The 13,477-nt window shown below is 54.0% G+C and overlaps 1 protein-coding gene across 1 annotated transcript; it reads right to left on the bottom strand.

Moving 5' to 3' along the window:
• Positions 1-216: 216 nt before the first annotated feature.
• On the bottom strand, positions 217-13,477 carry SLC6A7 (solute carrier family 6 member 7). The gene is made up of 14 exons (XM_058815191.1): positions 13,445-13,477; positions 7,481-7,661; positions 6,668-6,799; positions 5,873-6,107; positions 5,263-5,401; positions 4,856-4,990; positions 4,126-4,229; positions 3,500-3,624; positions 3,034-3,146; positions 2,827-2,958; positions 2,400-2,499; positions 1,943-2,043; positions 1,573-1,740; positions 217-621 (listed from the first exon to the last, which is right to left on the bottom strand). Exons 1-14 carry the CDS (start codon positions 13,475-13,477, stop codon positions 406-408), a joined length of 1,914 nt encoding a protein of 637 aa, XP_058671174.1. The 3' UTR covers positions 217-405.

The following is a 13,477-nucleotide window of genomic DNA, read 5'->3' as shown; positions in this document are numbered from 1 at the left end:
TTGGAGTCAAATACAGACAGAGAACAGATCAACACACAGGAGCTCCTTCTCCTCCTCTCTGCCTCCTGCATCTGGACATCCCTCCACCCTGGACAGCCCTGAGAGGGGACAGCAGGGCTGGGGCTGCAGGTGGGAGTGGGACAGCTGTGACACTTCAACCAGACACTGTCACACAAACACAGACTCATCACACAGTTTGTCACACTGAACAGAAACACAACAGGGCACCAGGACAGGCAGCAGCTCTGTCCTGGCAGGGCCAGGGTGGTGATGGGGAACCTGGCAGGGTCAGCAGCTCCTGACTACTCCTTGAAAGACCCCCCCAAGCTGTCCTGAAGTGCTGCAGTGCAACCTGTGCAAAATGGGAGGCGAGCTCCCACCCAGCCTGCGGGATGCCGGGCGCCCTCAAATCATGGACTCCTCCTCTTCCTCCTCCTCCATCTCCCGGTCCACCTCGATGGCCGTGTTCTCGTAGCTGGTGATGCCCCCATATTTCCTCATGTGGACCATCAGGGGCTTGGGGGACTGGCTGCCAGCCAGGCTGCCCACGTAGGCGCCACTGCGGTTCTCCTCCAGGGCCGGGCCCCAGCCCATGGCCGGCCGGCTGGCTTGCTGCACCCGCTGTGGGGGAAGGCAGAGCAGCACAGGCACCCTGCACCTCTGCTCCCCAGCCCAGCTCACCCACCCCTCCCTGCTGGCCCCCAGGGACTGAGAGAACTCCCAGTGAGGAGGGGATGGGGTCAAAAGCTCATTCTGAAACCTTTTGGGAAGGTGATTGATTCTAAGTGTCTTGCTGTGGGATGGGGAGGTGTCATGAGCTGTGTGTGCTGGTGGTGAGGGCTTGCAGGAGTGAGGGGCTATTGTAGGGCTACAGCCCTGTGTTGTGGGGCTAGAGCCACTCAGACAAGGGGTTAGCCTTGGCCAAGGTGGCTCCTGGCCGTGTCACAGTGCTCGTGGCTGTGTCGAGCCAGGTTACAGCCAGCAAGTGCTCCAGCAGGGCATTGCTACCTGGGGAGGGCACCTGGGGATTGCTACCTGGGGAGGGCACCAAGCTCTGCTCCTCTGCTTTTAACAGCCTGGCGAGAGCAGTGAAGGGCTGGGAAAGCTGTGAGCAGCCAGCAGCTCTGTAACCTGCTCCTGGGAGAAGCCTTTCAGGGCAGGGATCCCATCTGGGCTGCCTGCACAGTCTGGCAGCTGCCTGCCTTGCTGTGTCATTGCTTGCGCCGAGTGGGTGCAAAGTCCCAGGTGCCCATGGCCACCCCACGCTGGGGACAATGTGCTCCCTCACAGGGCACAGCAGGCTTGTTTTGGAGTGGGACTGCACACTGGGCTGCCCCTTGGGCAGCTGTTTTACTCAGTACCTGCCTGGCATCAAGGGAAGCAGCACTGCTGGAAATGCTTTGGGATGTGCCATGTCTCACACCCCATGGGCAGCGAGGGGAAATGGAGACACACACCCCCAAGGAGAGAGGATACAGAAACTTCCAGGGATACTGACTTGGCAGGGGCTGGTGCTCCCTGCTGCACATTTCTGGGTGCTCCCCAGCAGTGTCAGGCCCCAGAACCTCCTACCTCCCACAGCGTCCCTTCTTCCTGGAGCACAGCCACCACCATGCCCATGGGGATCATCAGGCAGGACAGCACACCCATGAGGATGCCCAGGGCCTCTGCCCAGGTGGGGAATTGGTAGTTGCCATACTCAGAAGGCTGGTACTTGACAATGTTATACACCAGCAGAGCCTGTGGGATGGGAAGAAAGTGAGATCATCCCAGAGGTCTCACGCTCAAAGAGATGGAGATGATGGACACCTCCCAGAAGAAGGATGGTCTCTGGGGCAGGAGATGCCAGCAGAGTAACTGATCACACTGGGAGGTCCCCCAGGGGCACTGGCAGCACTGTGGTGTTCCAGCACCATCCCGCAGCTCAAGCTGAGCAGTTTACCATCATCGTTGCTGGGGACAGGACCATCCAGCAAGCTCTGAAGTAGGGGCCTGGTTTGAATCCCAGCATCATGTGGATGTCTCGGCAGAACCTCTTCATGCCTGCAGGAGGGAGAGGGACTCAGAAGCTTTGATCCCTACCCAGAGCCTTGTGCCTGTACCAGGCTGCCCTGCACTGATCACAAGCAGTGGTTTGTACCCTCTAAGGCAGTCTGCCCCCACCCATCTGGGAGATGCAGGAGCGGGGCCCACCTGGTGCTGCCTGAAGGACCAGGCTCAGCACCATTTGTACCTTTGGAGAGGTGAATCAAGTGACAGCCAAGAACAAACAGGTGGTGGGAGTAGAGTCTCGTGCTCCACTGTGAGGCTGTTGGTTTCCCTACTGCTCTCTCTAAATCTCTCTCTTCACACAGACAGCACCTCCTTCCCTGTGCCCCTGTGGGGACAGGCAGGCTTACCATAGACACGTGTCACCACAAGGCAGGTGGTGATCACCACCACCATGAGACCAAAGCCAGCACTGTAGTCATCCAGCAGCACCAGCCAGTACATCCCACCCTGTGGAGACAAAGCACAGAGGCCAGCATCTCCTGGACCATCATCCCAACAAACCTCCACCCACATCCTCTGACTGCTGGGCACCCTGGGGAGGACAGCAGTGAGCAGCCTCAAGAGACATCATTCTCCTGATGGGGTTGGTGTAGGGATGGGAGTGACACTGTGTCACTCCCCTTGGCCCTCACACCTTCTGCAAGCCCAGGCTCGTCTCTCTCTTTCTCCTGCTTACCTGATATGAATATACATGTGAAAACTTGGCTCCTGACCTAATTTCTCCCTAAAATGAGTCCCTAGCTGGCCCCACAATGGATCCCCCCAGAGCCATACCTCTGTTGTGAGGATGAGCCCCATGAGGAAGAGGGCGAGGCAGATGAGGGCAGAGAAGGAAGCTTTCTTTGGCCGCAGGTAGTAGGGGAACTCATCGGTCACTGCTGTGACAATGGTCTCCATGAATGCAAACTGCAGGAGGAGAGGGTCCCCTGAGCCCCCAGGCTGCCTGGAGGGCACGCCTGGCTCCCTGGGCTCTGTCCTCACCTGGCTGTCCAGGCCCAAGGTTAATAGCATGAAGAAGAACAGGAACGACCAGAATGGAGAAAGGGGGAGCATTGTCATGGCCTGGGGGTACACCACAAAAGCCAGACCAGGACCTGGGGGAGGCAAAGGACAGCAGGGTGAAAAGGTGGTGGCAGAGCTGTGGGGATGGAGGAGAGCTCAGCAGAGCAGCACCATGGCACAGACTTGCCAGGACTCTGGCAAGATGGGCAGGAGGGGCCCTGTGGCAGAGACTGGAGAAGCCTTGCTCAGACCTTCATTAGACAACACTTGTTACTCAATATTTACACCACAGGAACTTATCTGCCCCCTTCCCTCCCCCTGGCCAGCTGAGCATCCCCCTTCATCCCTCATGCTGACACCCTCAGGTGCCTTCCAACCTGGAAGGGATGCTCCTGAGCACACCCAGAGAGAGGGGGAAGGGGAAAACATCTTCGTTTGGCCTCACCTGCTTTTGCCACCTGGTTAACAGGGACCCCAAGCTCCTGGGACATGTATCCCAAAACAGAGAAGATGGCAAACCCTGCCAGGATGCTGGTGATGGCATTGCCCAGGGTCACTATGAAGGTGTCCCTAAGAGAAGGAAGAAGATGCTCTGAACTTGGTCATTCATTCCCAGTGACTGTCCTTCAGGGCCTACCATGGCAAGTGCTTTCCAGGGTCAAAAGAAGCATATATTTAATAGATAATACTGTGGGGCTCCTCTAAATCTTTCTGTTCCCTGTGGATGGGGTCAGACCAAATGTCACACCCGTTTCTTTCAGTGAACTATGCTGGATGCTGGGCACAGGGCACACATGCACAACTCCAGCCTCAAATATCCCCAGCTTTCAGCACCTACAGCCCAAAATGTCTGAGCTGGGTACTCTGCCTTGGTGCTTAGGAGAATTTTTTCCCATGGATTTCTCTGTTCTTCTCAAGCCTGCACAAACTGCCAGGTATCCCCTCAGTGCAAGGAGCAGAGCAAGGTGACTGTGCTGCACCATGGGCTTCTGCTGGCTCTGAACCCACCAGCTCAGGTTTTCACGGCTCCCCACAACCCATAACTTTTACAAGACAGCATCAGACTCCCACCTGTAGATATTCTGATGGAAGGTGTTGTACGAGGCGAAGGTGAGGAGGCCCCCAAAGCCCACCCCAAGGGAGTAGAAGATCTGCAGGGCTGCCTCGATCCACACCTGGGGGAAGGAAGCAGTGCTGAGGAGAGCAGGGGTTGGGAACCTCCACATGAGGAAGATGACATTAGAAATGTCAGAGCCCCAGGCACATCTTCCCCAGAACCCCAAGCATGCACAGCCCATGGGATATTTGTCTTTCTTTAACACTCACCACTCATAGTGGATCAGCTGGCTAATGGAAGGGCTAATATAAGAATGTTTTAGGGCCAGCCCAGTGTGGCATTAAATGTCCTTGGGTGGTCTCTTGATGGCCACCACTGCTGACCCCCACTCCCATTCTGGGATTTCTTGAGAACCACAAACAGCCAAATCCACCACGGGCACCCATCAGCCCATCACAGGGGCTGGCATGATCCTGCCCATGGTCCTGGTACTCAGGGGAATTTTGGTACCATCCCATCCATGCAGAGCCATAAACACGTGCATGGGATGGGGACACATGGGAATAGTGGCCCAGACAAGGTGTGGGACAAAGAGTTTTGGTCTAGAAACAACCAAGAGAGCTTTAGGTAAGGGTGTGGCTAGAAAAGACACCTGAGTAAGGGAACTGCCTCTGTGGCATTCAGGCGGTGGCAGGAGAAGGTTTATTTTTATGTGTTGAGCAAATTGCACAATATCCTACTCACCTTGGAAGATAGCAAGTGATCAAACTGGGGAGTGAGGTAAAACTGGATCCCCTTCCAGGCCCCCTCCAGGGTCACACCACGAATGAGCAGCATCAGCAGGATGAGGTATGGGAAGGTGGCAGTGAAGTACACGACCTGTGGGAGAGCAGAGCCAGCAGGGAGAGCTGGGACTGAGAGCACAGCCCACCATGCCCTGTCCCTAGGGTGGGTCACATCACCCTGGGGTCCTTGGGCTGCAGCAGGGCCGGTGTGCCAGCCCTGCAGGTGTCTGGGTGTGCAAGGCATCCCCAAAATACCTTATACCCAGCAGGTGCTGTTTGTGGGTCCCACTTGCCCAGAGGTGCAGAGCTGCACACCCTGGTGAGCATCACTGCAGGTCCCCCCAGAGGAGAGCAGCCAGCCCTTACCTTGCCAGAGGATTTGACTCCCTTGAGGATGCACAGATAAACAATAGTCCAGGACAGGAGCAGGCACAGACACAGGTTCCAGCGGATCCTCCCAGGATCCCCAATCCCCGAGCTGCCCTGGATGTGCAGGACATAGCGGCTAGGGAGGGAGGAGAGCTGCCAGTGAGCATGGGCTGCCTCCTTCCAGAGCCCCTCTGACCCCAGAAATGCCTCTGCTGAAAAATGACCTTGTCAGCTATCACAGGCAGCTCCTTGCCAAGCAAACAGGAACACTTGGAGTGATTTCTCCAGCACGAATTAGAGAGCCCAGAAGGGATGCCTGGCATCTCCAGAGCAAATTGCCAGCCATTCCAGACGTGGGATGCATTTTAGTCTAGCATATCTCCCGGCCAACAAAGCAGCACTAGAACATGGACACCTCCCACACCCCAGTGGCTAAACTGAGCTGTCACCCAGAGCTGAGCACACGGGCCCATTGCTGCACCCACACCACCCCCGTGAGTGAGACCTGCAGCATCTGTGCTGTGAGCTGTGCAAATCCTCACCCCTCATCTCCTCCCCATCCTCTCCCTGGCTGGACAGCAGCCACGTCCCCAGGCTGCCCCGTTACCTCCAGTACTCCTCGCTGGGGCTGACGGTGTTGCTGATGTTGATGGGGAGGGAGCTGTTACCCGCCCTGATGACATGGTGGTCCAGGCACAGCTCAGTGTTCCACCAGTTGCCACAGTGCTGCCAGGGCAAGTCGCTTGTGAGGGATGCAAAGAGGTAGAAGAGAACGTAAGCAATGATCATATTGTAGTAAATGGCCACCAGGGAGACGATGAGGATCGTGCCCATGCCAACGCCTGGGGGAAGGAGAGGGTAAAGAAGGAGTGAGCTGGAGCAGAGCAAAGCACATCCAAAAGCAGGGTCAGACACTGCACCTCAGCAGCCAAATGATCAACCAGTCCAAGGTTCACCTGCTGGGGGAGCCACTTATGGCCATTATAATATAACATGTGGACATGCCTTCTCTGCATTGATGATCTATTGCCTCATACAAACACCTTTACACCAGCCTAATGTTGAGAATAAAAGTATTTGATCTGAACCTTTTCCTCAAATGCTTTATTCTTACCTTTGTTTTTAACAGGTATATTGCTTTGTTTTCATGCTCTATTTTGTACCGGAGCTGGTTTAATAACCTCCATACCATTTCTAGAGCTGGCCATGCCATCCAGAGCCCTCAAACACTGACCCATCTCATGCAGTTACTAAAACAGCTAACTCAGAATTCCAGCCTTCCCCCAGGTTCTTTTGATTCTAACAAGAGCTTTGAGGACCCTGGGATGCTGCTGCTGGTGCATGTCCTCACCAAAGAGCTCTTGCAGAGGCCCCTTAGAGGCTCTGGACTTCACTCACACACCTTTAAAGAGAGGGCTGATCTTCCACACTGCAAGTGGCCCTAGGCTGGAGAACTGGCCAAGTGACAGCTCCATGAAGAAGATGGGGATCCCACAGATAGCCAGCATGATGAAGTAAGGAACCAAGAAAGCTCCTGCAAGAAGCAAAAAAAAAAGAAAAAAAAATCTTGAAAGAAATATAGAACAAACACCTCAAGCCTAACTGTGACGGGGAGTAAAGCTCATTCAATATATGTGGCTCTGAGGGATCTACATCAAAATCAGGAAGACAGGGAAGAGCGAAAGCTCACTGTTAGTGAAGGAGAAAGGGGCTGTGATTCACCTGGTGCTGTGCTTCCCCACTGCTCCCAACTCTCTTTTCTCTTTGAATCTTTCACAAACACCATGAAATTCTCCAGTTGTTACTGCTCTGGGAGCTGTTGAACCAGCATTTTCCACCATCACCCAGGGCTCTTGTACTGCAAAAGGTTCATTCCCTCCTTTGATAGCTGGGAAGGGTTTGCTGACCCTGCTGAGTCCTGGAGGACACCAGACCAAGAAGCTGCTGGACACCAGGAGAGCTGGTGTTTGGTTCAGCATGGACACAGGGGTTTGCCCTAGGCCAGGAATACAGAGATGGGCTCACTGATCCCTTCCACACATGGATACAGGTGCTTAAAGCCCTAAACAACCATGGGGAGGGCAGGAGGAAGCTTCACCCCGCAACCAGTGTTACTTTCCAGCCCCCGGAAAGGGAAGGGATGCTTCTTCAGGGATATTCTACCATCCCAGGTCAGTGGGTGGGAGACTGAGCGCTGCAGAGGATGCCCAAGTACCTCCTCCGTTGGTGTAAGCCCTGTAGGGGAACCTCCAGACGTTGCCGAGGCCCACGCAGTACCCGATGCAGGAGAGCAGGAAATCCAAGCGCCCCGTCCAGGTGCCTCTGTCCTCGGGGCACTCCGAGCCCAGGTCCCCATCCTGGCTGCTGGGGCTCACCAGGAGGTCTGGTGGCACTGGCTGAGGGACCAGGGGGTGGGAGAGGGCAGACAGGGGGTGAGCAAGGAATAAACACAGAGAATGAAGAATGGGAGAGAGGGAAGAAGTGCCCAGAACTCGTGAGTGAATTTGTGACCCCAAGTGACAGCACTGACACCTGTGCCTTGGGAACACCCTGTCCCAGCAGCTCTCTGTTCCCCTCCTCAGCCACTGCCCTGCTCTGCCAGTGAGTAACAAAAAGGATAAATGTGATCCCACATGGCCAGAGCTCCCCTGGGAAATCTGGGATTGTCCATTCTGGGAAGGTTCACCAGGACCCCACTCACAAGCCCAGGTTCCAAACACATCCTTTCAGGGGCCACAATAAACTTTCTGCATCTCCTGCAGGATACAGGCATGAGGGCAGTGGGAGAAGCTCTGTGGTGTGCCAGGGAGGGTGACACCAGCCCCATGTGTGTGCCATGCCAGGCACTCCCCTGGCTGACACTCATTGCTCTGTTCATTTTCCACACTTTTCCAGCTGCCAAAAGCCTGCACTGTGGGAATTTAGTGATACTCCCAGTTGTTCCTGCTGAGAGATGAGAGACCTCCTTCCAGAATTCCTAATGTGCTCTGGATCAATGCAGCACAGGCAGGGCATTAACCCATTCCCTTCCTCCCCAGTGCCTCAGCCCTGCAATCCATTTGGGTTGGGGTGATGCACCAGGAGGGCAGCTCTGTGTTTTTATGGGTGTACATCAGGTTTGCAGGGAGGTGCTCAGTCTGAATCCTCCCAGTTTCCTGACCTCAGGAGAGCAGGGAAATCATCCCCACTGACCCCAGAGCTGAAAGCCTGAGCCAGCAGCTGCCAGATGAGATCCCATCACAGAAACACCCACAGCAAAACCAGGCAGCACAAAGGGGTGGAATGAGGACCCTGTCCCTGTGCCACCATGCATTGCTGTGCTCTGGTGTGGGAGTTTATCATGTTTGTATTGAGGCACGGGAGGATTCTGGTGTCCTTGCTGACAGGGTACCATGACCAGGGCCAGACGAGCCCCTTTGAGAACCTGTCACAGACATGTTTTATGAAAAATCCTTTCCTTAGGATGTTTTCTCCTGAGAAGCCGAGAGGCTTCAGAAACAAAATGTAAACAATGGTTATCTGCTAGTGTGGAATGCAACAGGTGCATCTGTGATTGGTCTCATGTGCTTGTTTTTAATTAATGGCCAATCACAGTCAGCTGGCTCAGACTGTCTGGTCAGTCACAAGATTTTGTTATCATTTCTTTTCTATTCTTAGCTAGTCTTCTGATGAAATCCTTTCTTTGATTCTTTTAGTATAGTTTTACTATAATATATATCATAAAATAATAAATCAAGCCTTCTGAATCACGGAGTCAACATTCTCCTCTCTTCCCTGGTCGTGGGACCCCTGCAAACGCCACCGCAGGAACCTTCTCTTCTTGGGCTCTCTGAAGAAATAAAGCAGCCATCTCCCTGTCCTTGTTCATTATTACAGATAACAAACCCTTGGGATGTGGTTGAGGAGAGGGGTCTGGGTGTGGAGGATCAGCCAGAAGGAGCTGTGGCTCTCCTGTACCAGTGTGCACCAGTGCTCAGAGCCCGCAGCAGAGCCCAGTGCCCAGGAGAGCAGAGCTGGCTGGTGACCAGAGCTCAGTGCTGCCCTTTCAGGGCCTCAGAGATGGTGGCAGCCACCTCCCTTCCTCCTCCTCACCTCCAGCTGGACTGGACTGGAGGATGCTCCTGCTGCTGGTTCCCATGGAGACACCGAGCCAGGATGCTGAAGGAGAGGGCTGCCAGCTGTCCCCTGTGCAGGGTGCACCCCAAACCCCCAGCTGCTGGCACTGCAGACATGCTGCTGGCAGCCCAGAGGCACCAAACACAGAGACAAACTCCTCCCATCCCCACCTGGAGCACAAACACCTCGAGGGACAGGACAGGGGGAAACTCTTCCCAGAGCCAACCTGAAATGTACAGCTCCAGCAAAGCTGTTACACCAAAATCCTCTGTGAAAAGCCCATCCCTGCTGGATGCCGCCATCACGAGGCAAAGGCCAGAAGAAAAAGTTGCAAAAACACAGGCTGAAAAGTCAAAATATGACCCAAATGTGATACTATTGCTATAAAACCATCAGTACCTGGCAGCCTCCTGCAGTTGTTCAGCACAGCTCTGTGGTTCAGCAGCACCTCCAGGCCATGGCTGTGCCTGCTAATGAGCCCAGCACACCCAGAGTGTGACCCACAGCTCTCTGTGCTTGCAGGGGATGCACAGGCTGCTCTGAACTTCCCCCCAAAGATTTCAGCAGCTCAAACCTGTGCTCACAAACATCCCTGCCAGGCAGGGGCCATCACAGCTGGGTCTTCCCCCTGCAAAATATTGCTTCCCTGTCCATCACACTGCCTGGGGAGCTCTTGTTTTCCAGATTTGAATCACAAAAAAACAGCAAGCAGGGATGCTGGGAGATCATTAAATCATGTTCCCTAATTCCTGCATCTCTGTCTGAATCCCAAACACCTGCAGGAGGGTCAGGTAGAGCTGCAAGATCTTATTACATGTGGGTCCATGAGGTGTAGCACAGAAATCAACACAGAAGCAACAACAGGCAATGAAAGAATCCAGTGGGACCTTGTCCAAACTGTAAATGTCCTGGTGCCCACCTCAGTCACCATTTCAAGGGCCATGGGATATAGTTTGTCACTTGTGTCTCAATAATGACTGCCCCCTTGTTAATATCTTTATCTAGAGATTTACAGCTCAAATTGAAGACCCCAGAGCAGAAAGCAGAGACCGCTCAAATGTCAGATAAACCCAAAGGACAATGGCACTTGTCCCCATTGGGCAAGCTGAGGAAATACAGGAATACAGGTCAGGGATGCTGCTGGAAAATACACACAAAGGCAATGCTCAAAATTCCCTCCAAATCCCAGCCTTCCCATAGAAATCACAGAAAAACTGGCCTATTTGCCTGACTTGAAAAGAATTACGAAGCACAATATTTAAGGCTTCCAGCTCATCCTTGTCCCAGATCTCAGAGGGAAGCACCCTTCTCCAGACTGCTGGAAATCACCAGCAGCTTGATTCTAGAGCTGGTTTTTTAGGATTAATGCTCTCTTTCAGCCTCTGTCATAACAGAAATTCTCTTTTCAGCAGCAGCTGAAGTGCACCAGTGCTCCAGTATTGCTCCAGTGCTTTCCACTGATGTCAGCTGCCATCCCTCAAGCCGGGCTCCCGCCTCGTGGTTATAAACAGACGGGCACTAACAGCTCCCTTGGCAACCAGGGCCTCTTTGAACACAGCACCACTTCCCATTATGCACCAAAAGATGCTCCCAAAGAAGTCAGCAAAGCAAAGGTCACCGAGAAGAAAAAGCACTTTAGTCTCTGCCAAGATAAGAGCTCGGGTCTGTAAGGAAATGGCTCTGTGCTAATTATTTTCTCTAAACCAATTTACTTAAACCAAAACTCAGCTGCATCTGAGTGAAAAAACTCCAGCCAGATCAAAGGTATGTTTTCATCCTATTTTATCTCCATTCAAGCTGGCATTGTGGGGTTATTTTGTCAGTGTTTTGTGCGTGATCACAGCCTTTGAGCAAGAGAAATGCCACCCAGCACCAGATTTCTCCCCTGCAGATCTGAGCACATCGAGTCTCTAAAGTGTGAGTCACTTCAGATTAGTTTGAATTGCTTGCTAATCTCTCAGAGAAAAAAAATCTTTAAAAGGCATAAAAATGAATTCAAATGTAATATCACTTACAGAGTGAAGTAAATAAAGCGCTGCTATGGAGAGGAGGAGCCCCTCAAAGGGCTGAACTGACCCTGGGTGACCCCAGCCCGGGGTCACAGCTGATGCCATCAGAGGGACAAGGGATGGCAGAGCCAGCACAGGGAGGTTGGAGATGGCTGAGGCTGAAGCAAACTCATTACAGCAATGTCCAAAGTGCAAGGAGTGTGCACAGATACAAATACTTGTGGTTTTTAATCTGAAAACCCTGGGGAAGTTTCCAGGCAGTTTGTGACAGGCAGAGGAGGGCAGTGGCTCAGGCAGGAAGATGCTGCTCAGCAGCCTGGCCAGGTATGGGAAGGGACAACCAGCACCATGGCTCCCATGAGTGGGATTTAGTCCATTTCTAACAAATAAACCCCATAGAAAATAACCAAATAAATAAAAACAACCACTCAGCTCTTCTGGGAATATTATTATGCAAAAACCAACCTGAAATCCTTAGGGCCTGAGAAAGGTCTTCTCTAATCAAGAGGTATTTCCATATGTCTAAAATATGTCTGGTAAGAAGAGCTTAAAACTCCAGCTCACCAATGGGCAGTGGGTCACGATGAGAGGAAGAGGAGGCTGTCAGGGCGCTGGGTGGTGCTGCAGTGGGGATGGGCACATCTCCTCATCAGCCACCACCAGCTCCAGGCAAGCCCAATGCCAGCATTGGACACAGTGCTCCCAAGGTGGCTGTGAGCACCAGGTCCTCCATCTGCAGCTCAACAATTGTGTTTTTGGGTAATGAAGGACAGAGGGCTCTGAGCAGCACTGGGAATGGGGGAAATAACTCCAGAGACATCTGCTTTCCATCCCAGCTGATCATCATGGGACTAAATGAATTCCTGAATAAATGCTAAAGAGGGTCACCAGCATCAAGTGACTCAGAAAGGCTTTGGAAGGGGCAAAGACCACTCTTAATGGATCTTGCAGTCGCAAAGCCATCTGGAAAAGCAATTTGTAGGAAAGAGGAAGAAAGAGAAGAGCCAAACAATGCCTCCAAACAAGAGTGGAGAAATAGCTGTCAGGGCCTGCTGGCTGTCACCAGGACATTGCTGGGATTTTTACGTCATTTCCCAATACCCAAGGAATTTCCTGGCAGGGATAAAACTCTCCTGGGTTTTCATTCATCTCAACACAGTCAACCTGCCCTGTGTTCAGAGGGCATGGTTTGGTACAGGGTGTAGCTGAAGAGGCTCCCAGCCCTGGGTCACTGCCTGGGGTGCTCCAGGAGGGGCTGGCCCGTTCAGCAGCAGCACATCCCCACGATGGAGCTGTGCTGACACTGTCTGTGCCCCCCTGCTCCACCGTGTCCACAGAGAAAGGGCTTGGGGGGAAATGGGAGCTCAGACTGGCAACAGCAAAGTGGCAATGGAGGGGAGCCTAGATGGGAAAGCCTGACAGCTGGGTTGGAAAAGGGTTCCCAGGAGGATGTGAGAAGGGTTTGTAGCTCTGCCAGCTCTGCTCTGAACCCAGAGTTCAGCGTCCAGCTGGCCCCACATCACCCACACCCCTGTAAATCCTGATGAGGAGGATGAGGAGGAGGATGAGGATGAGGATGAGATGGGAAAGGTGCTGCCCAGCCCCTGCGCCCATCCCGTGGGAGGGACCCCGAGCCGGGACAGTCCCAGGAGCGGCGTTTTCGGGGTGCCAGGCTGCGGGAGCCAGCTCTGCCCCGGTGCCACCCACGGCACCCGGCAGACACAACATGAGTCACCCAGCGCCGGCAGCGCTGCTGGCAGGGCAGGGCAGGGCAGGGGGCAGCTCAGGAGGGGCAGGGGGCACGAAATGCCCCATCCCGCTGACACCATCTCCCCTGGCCCCGCGCACCACCGTTGTTCCCCAACACCCCACTGATCCCTGCCCACCAAGGCTCCCGAGGAGGGATGCGGGGCCATGGGCACGACTCCCCCGCTCCCAGCCCGGGGTTACCCCGCTTCCTTCCCCGCCCTGGGGTACCCTCGCTCCCGTCACCTACCGGGGGTACCCTGGTCTCCTGCTCCCATCCCTGGGGCACCCCCGCTGCCGGCTCTCACCTTGCGCAGCTGCTGCTGCCGGAGCTGCTTCAT

Source organism: Ammospiza caudacuta, chromosome 16, assembly GCF_027887145.1.
Source record: "Ammospiza caudacuta isolate bAmmCau1 chromosome 16, bAmmCau1.pri, whole genome shotgun sequence".
NCBI classification, from domain to species: domain Eukaryota; kingdom Metazoa; phylum Chordata; class Aves; order Passeriformes; family Passerellidae; genus Ammospiza; species Ammospiza caudacuta.
This window is presented reverse-complemented; position numbering and strand designations above follow the sequence as displayed.

Excerpts from the sequence above, each read along its gene's own strand:
- SLC6A7 (XM_058815191.1), bottom strand. The coding sequence starts at position 13,477 with ATGAAGCAGCTCCGGCAGCAGCAGCTGCGCAAG. Across the intron at positions 4,991-5,262 it reads GAGTCAAATCCTCTGGCAAG|GTCGTGTACTTCACTGCCAC; the intron begins GTAAGGGCTGGC and ends GCTCTCCCACAG. Across the intron at positions 4,230-4,855 it reads ATCACTTGCTATCTTCCAAG|GTGTGGATCGAGGCAGCCCT; the intron begins GTGAGTAGGATA and ends TCCTTCCCCCAG.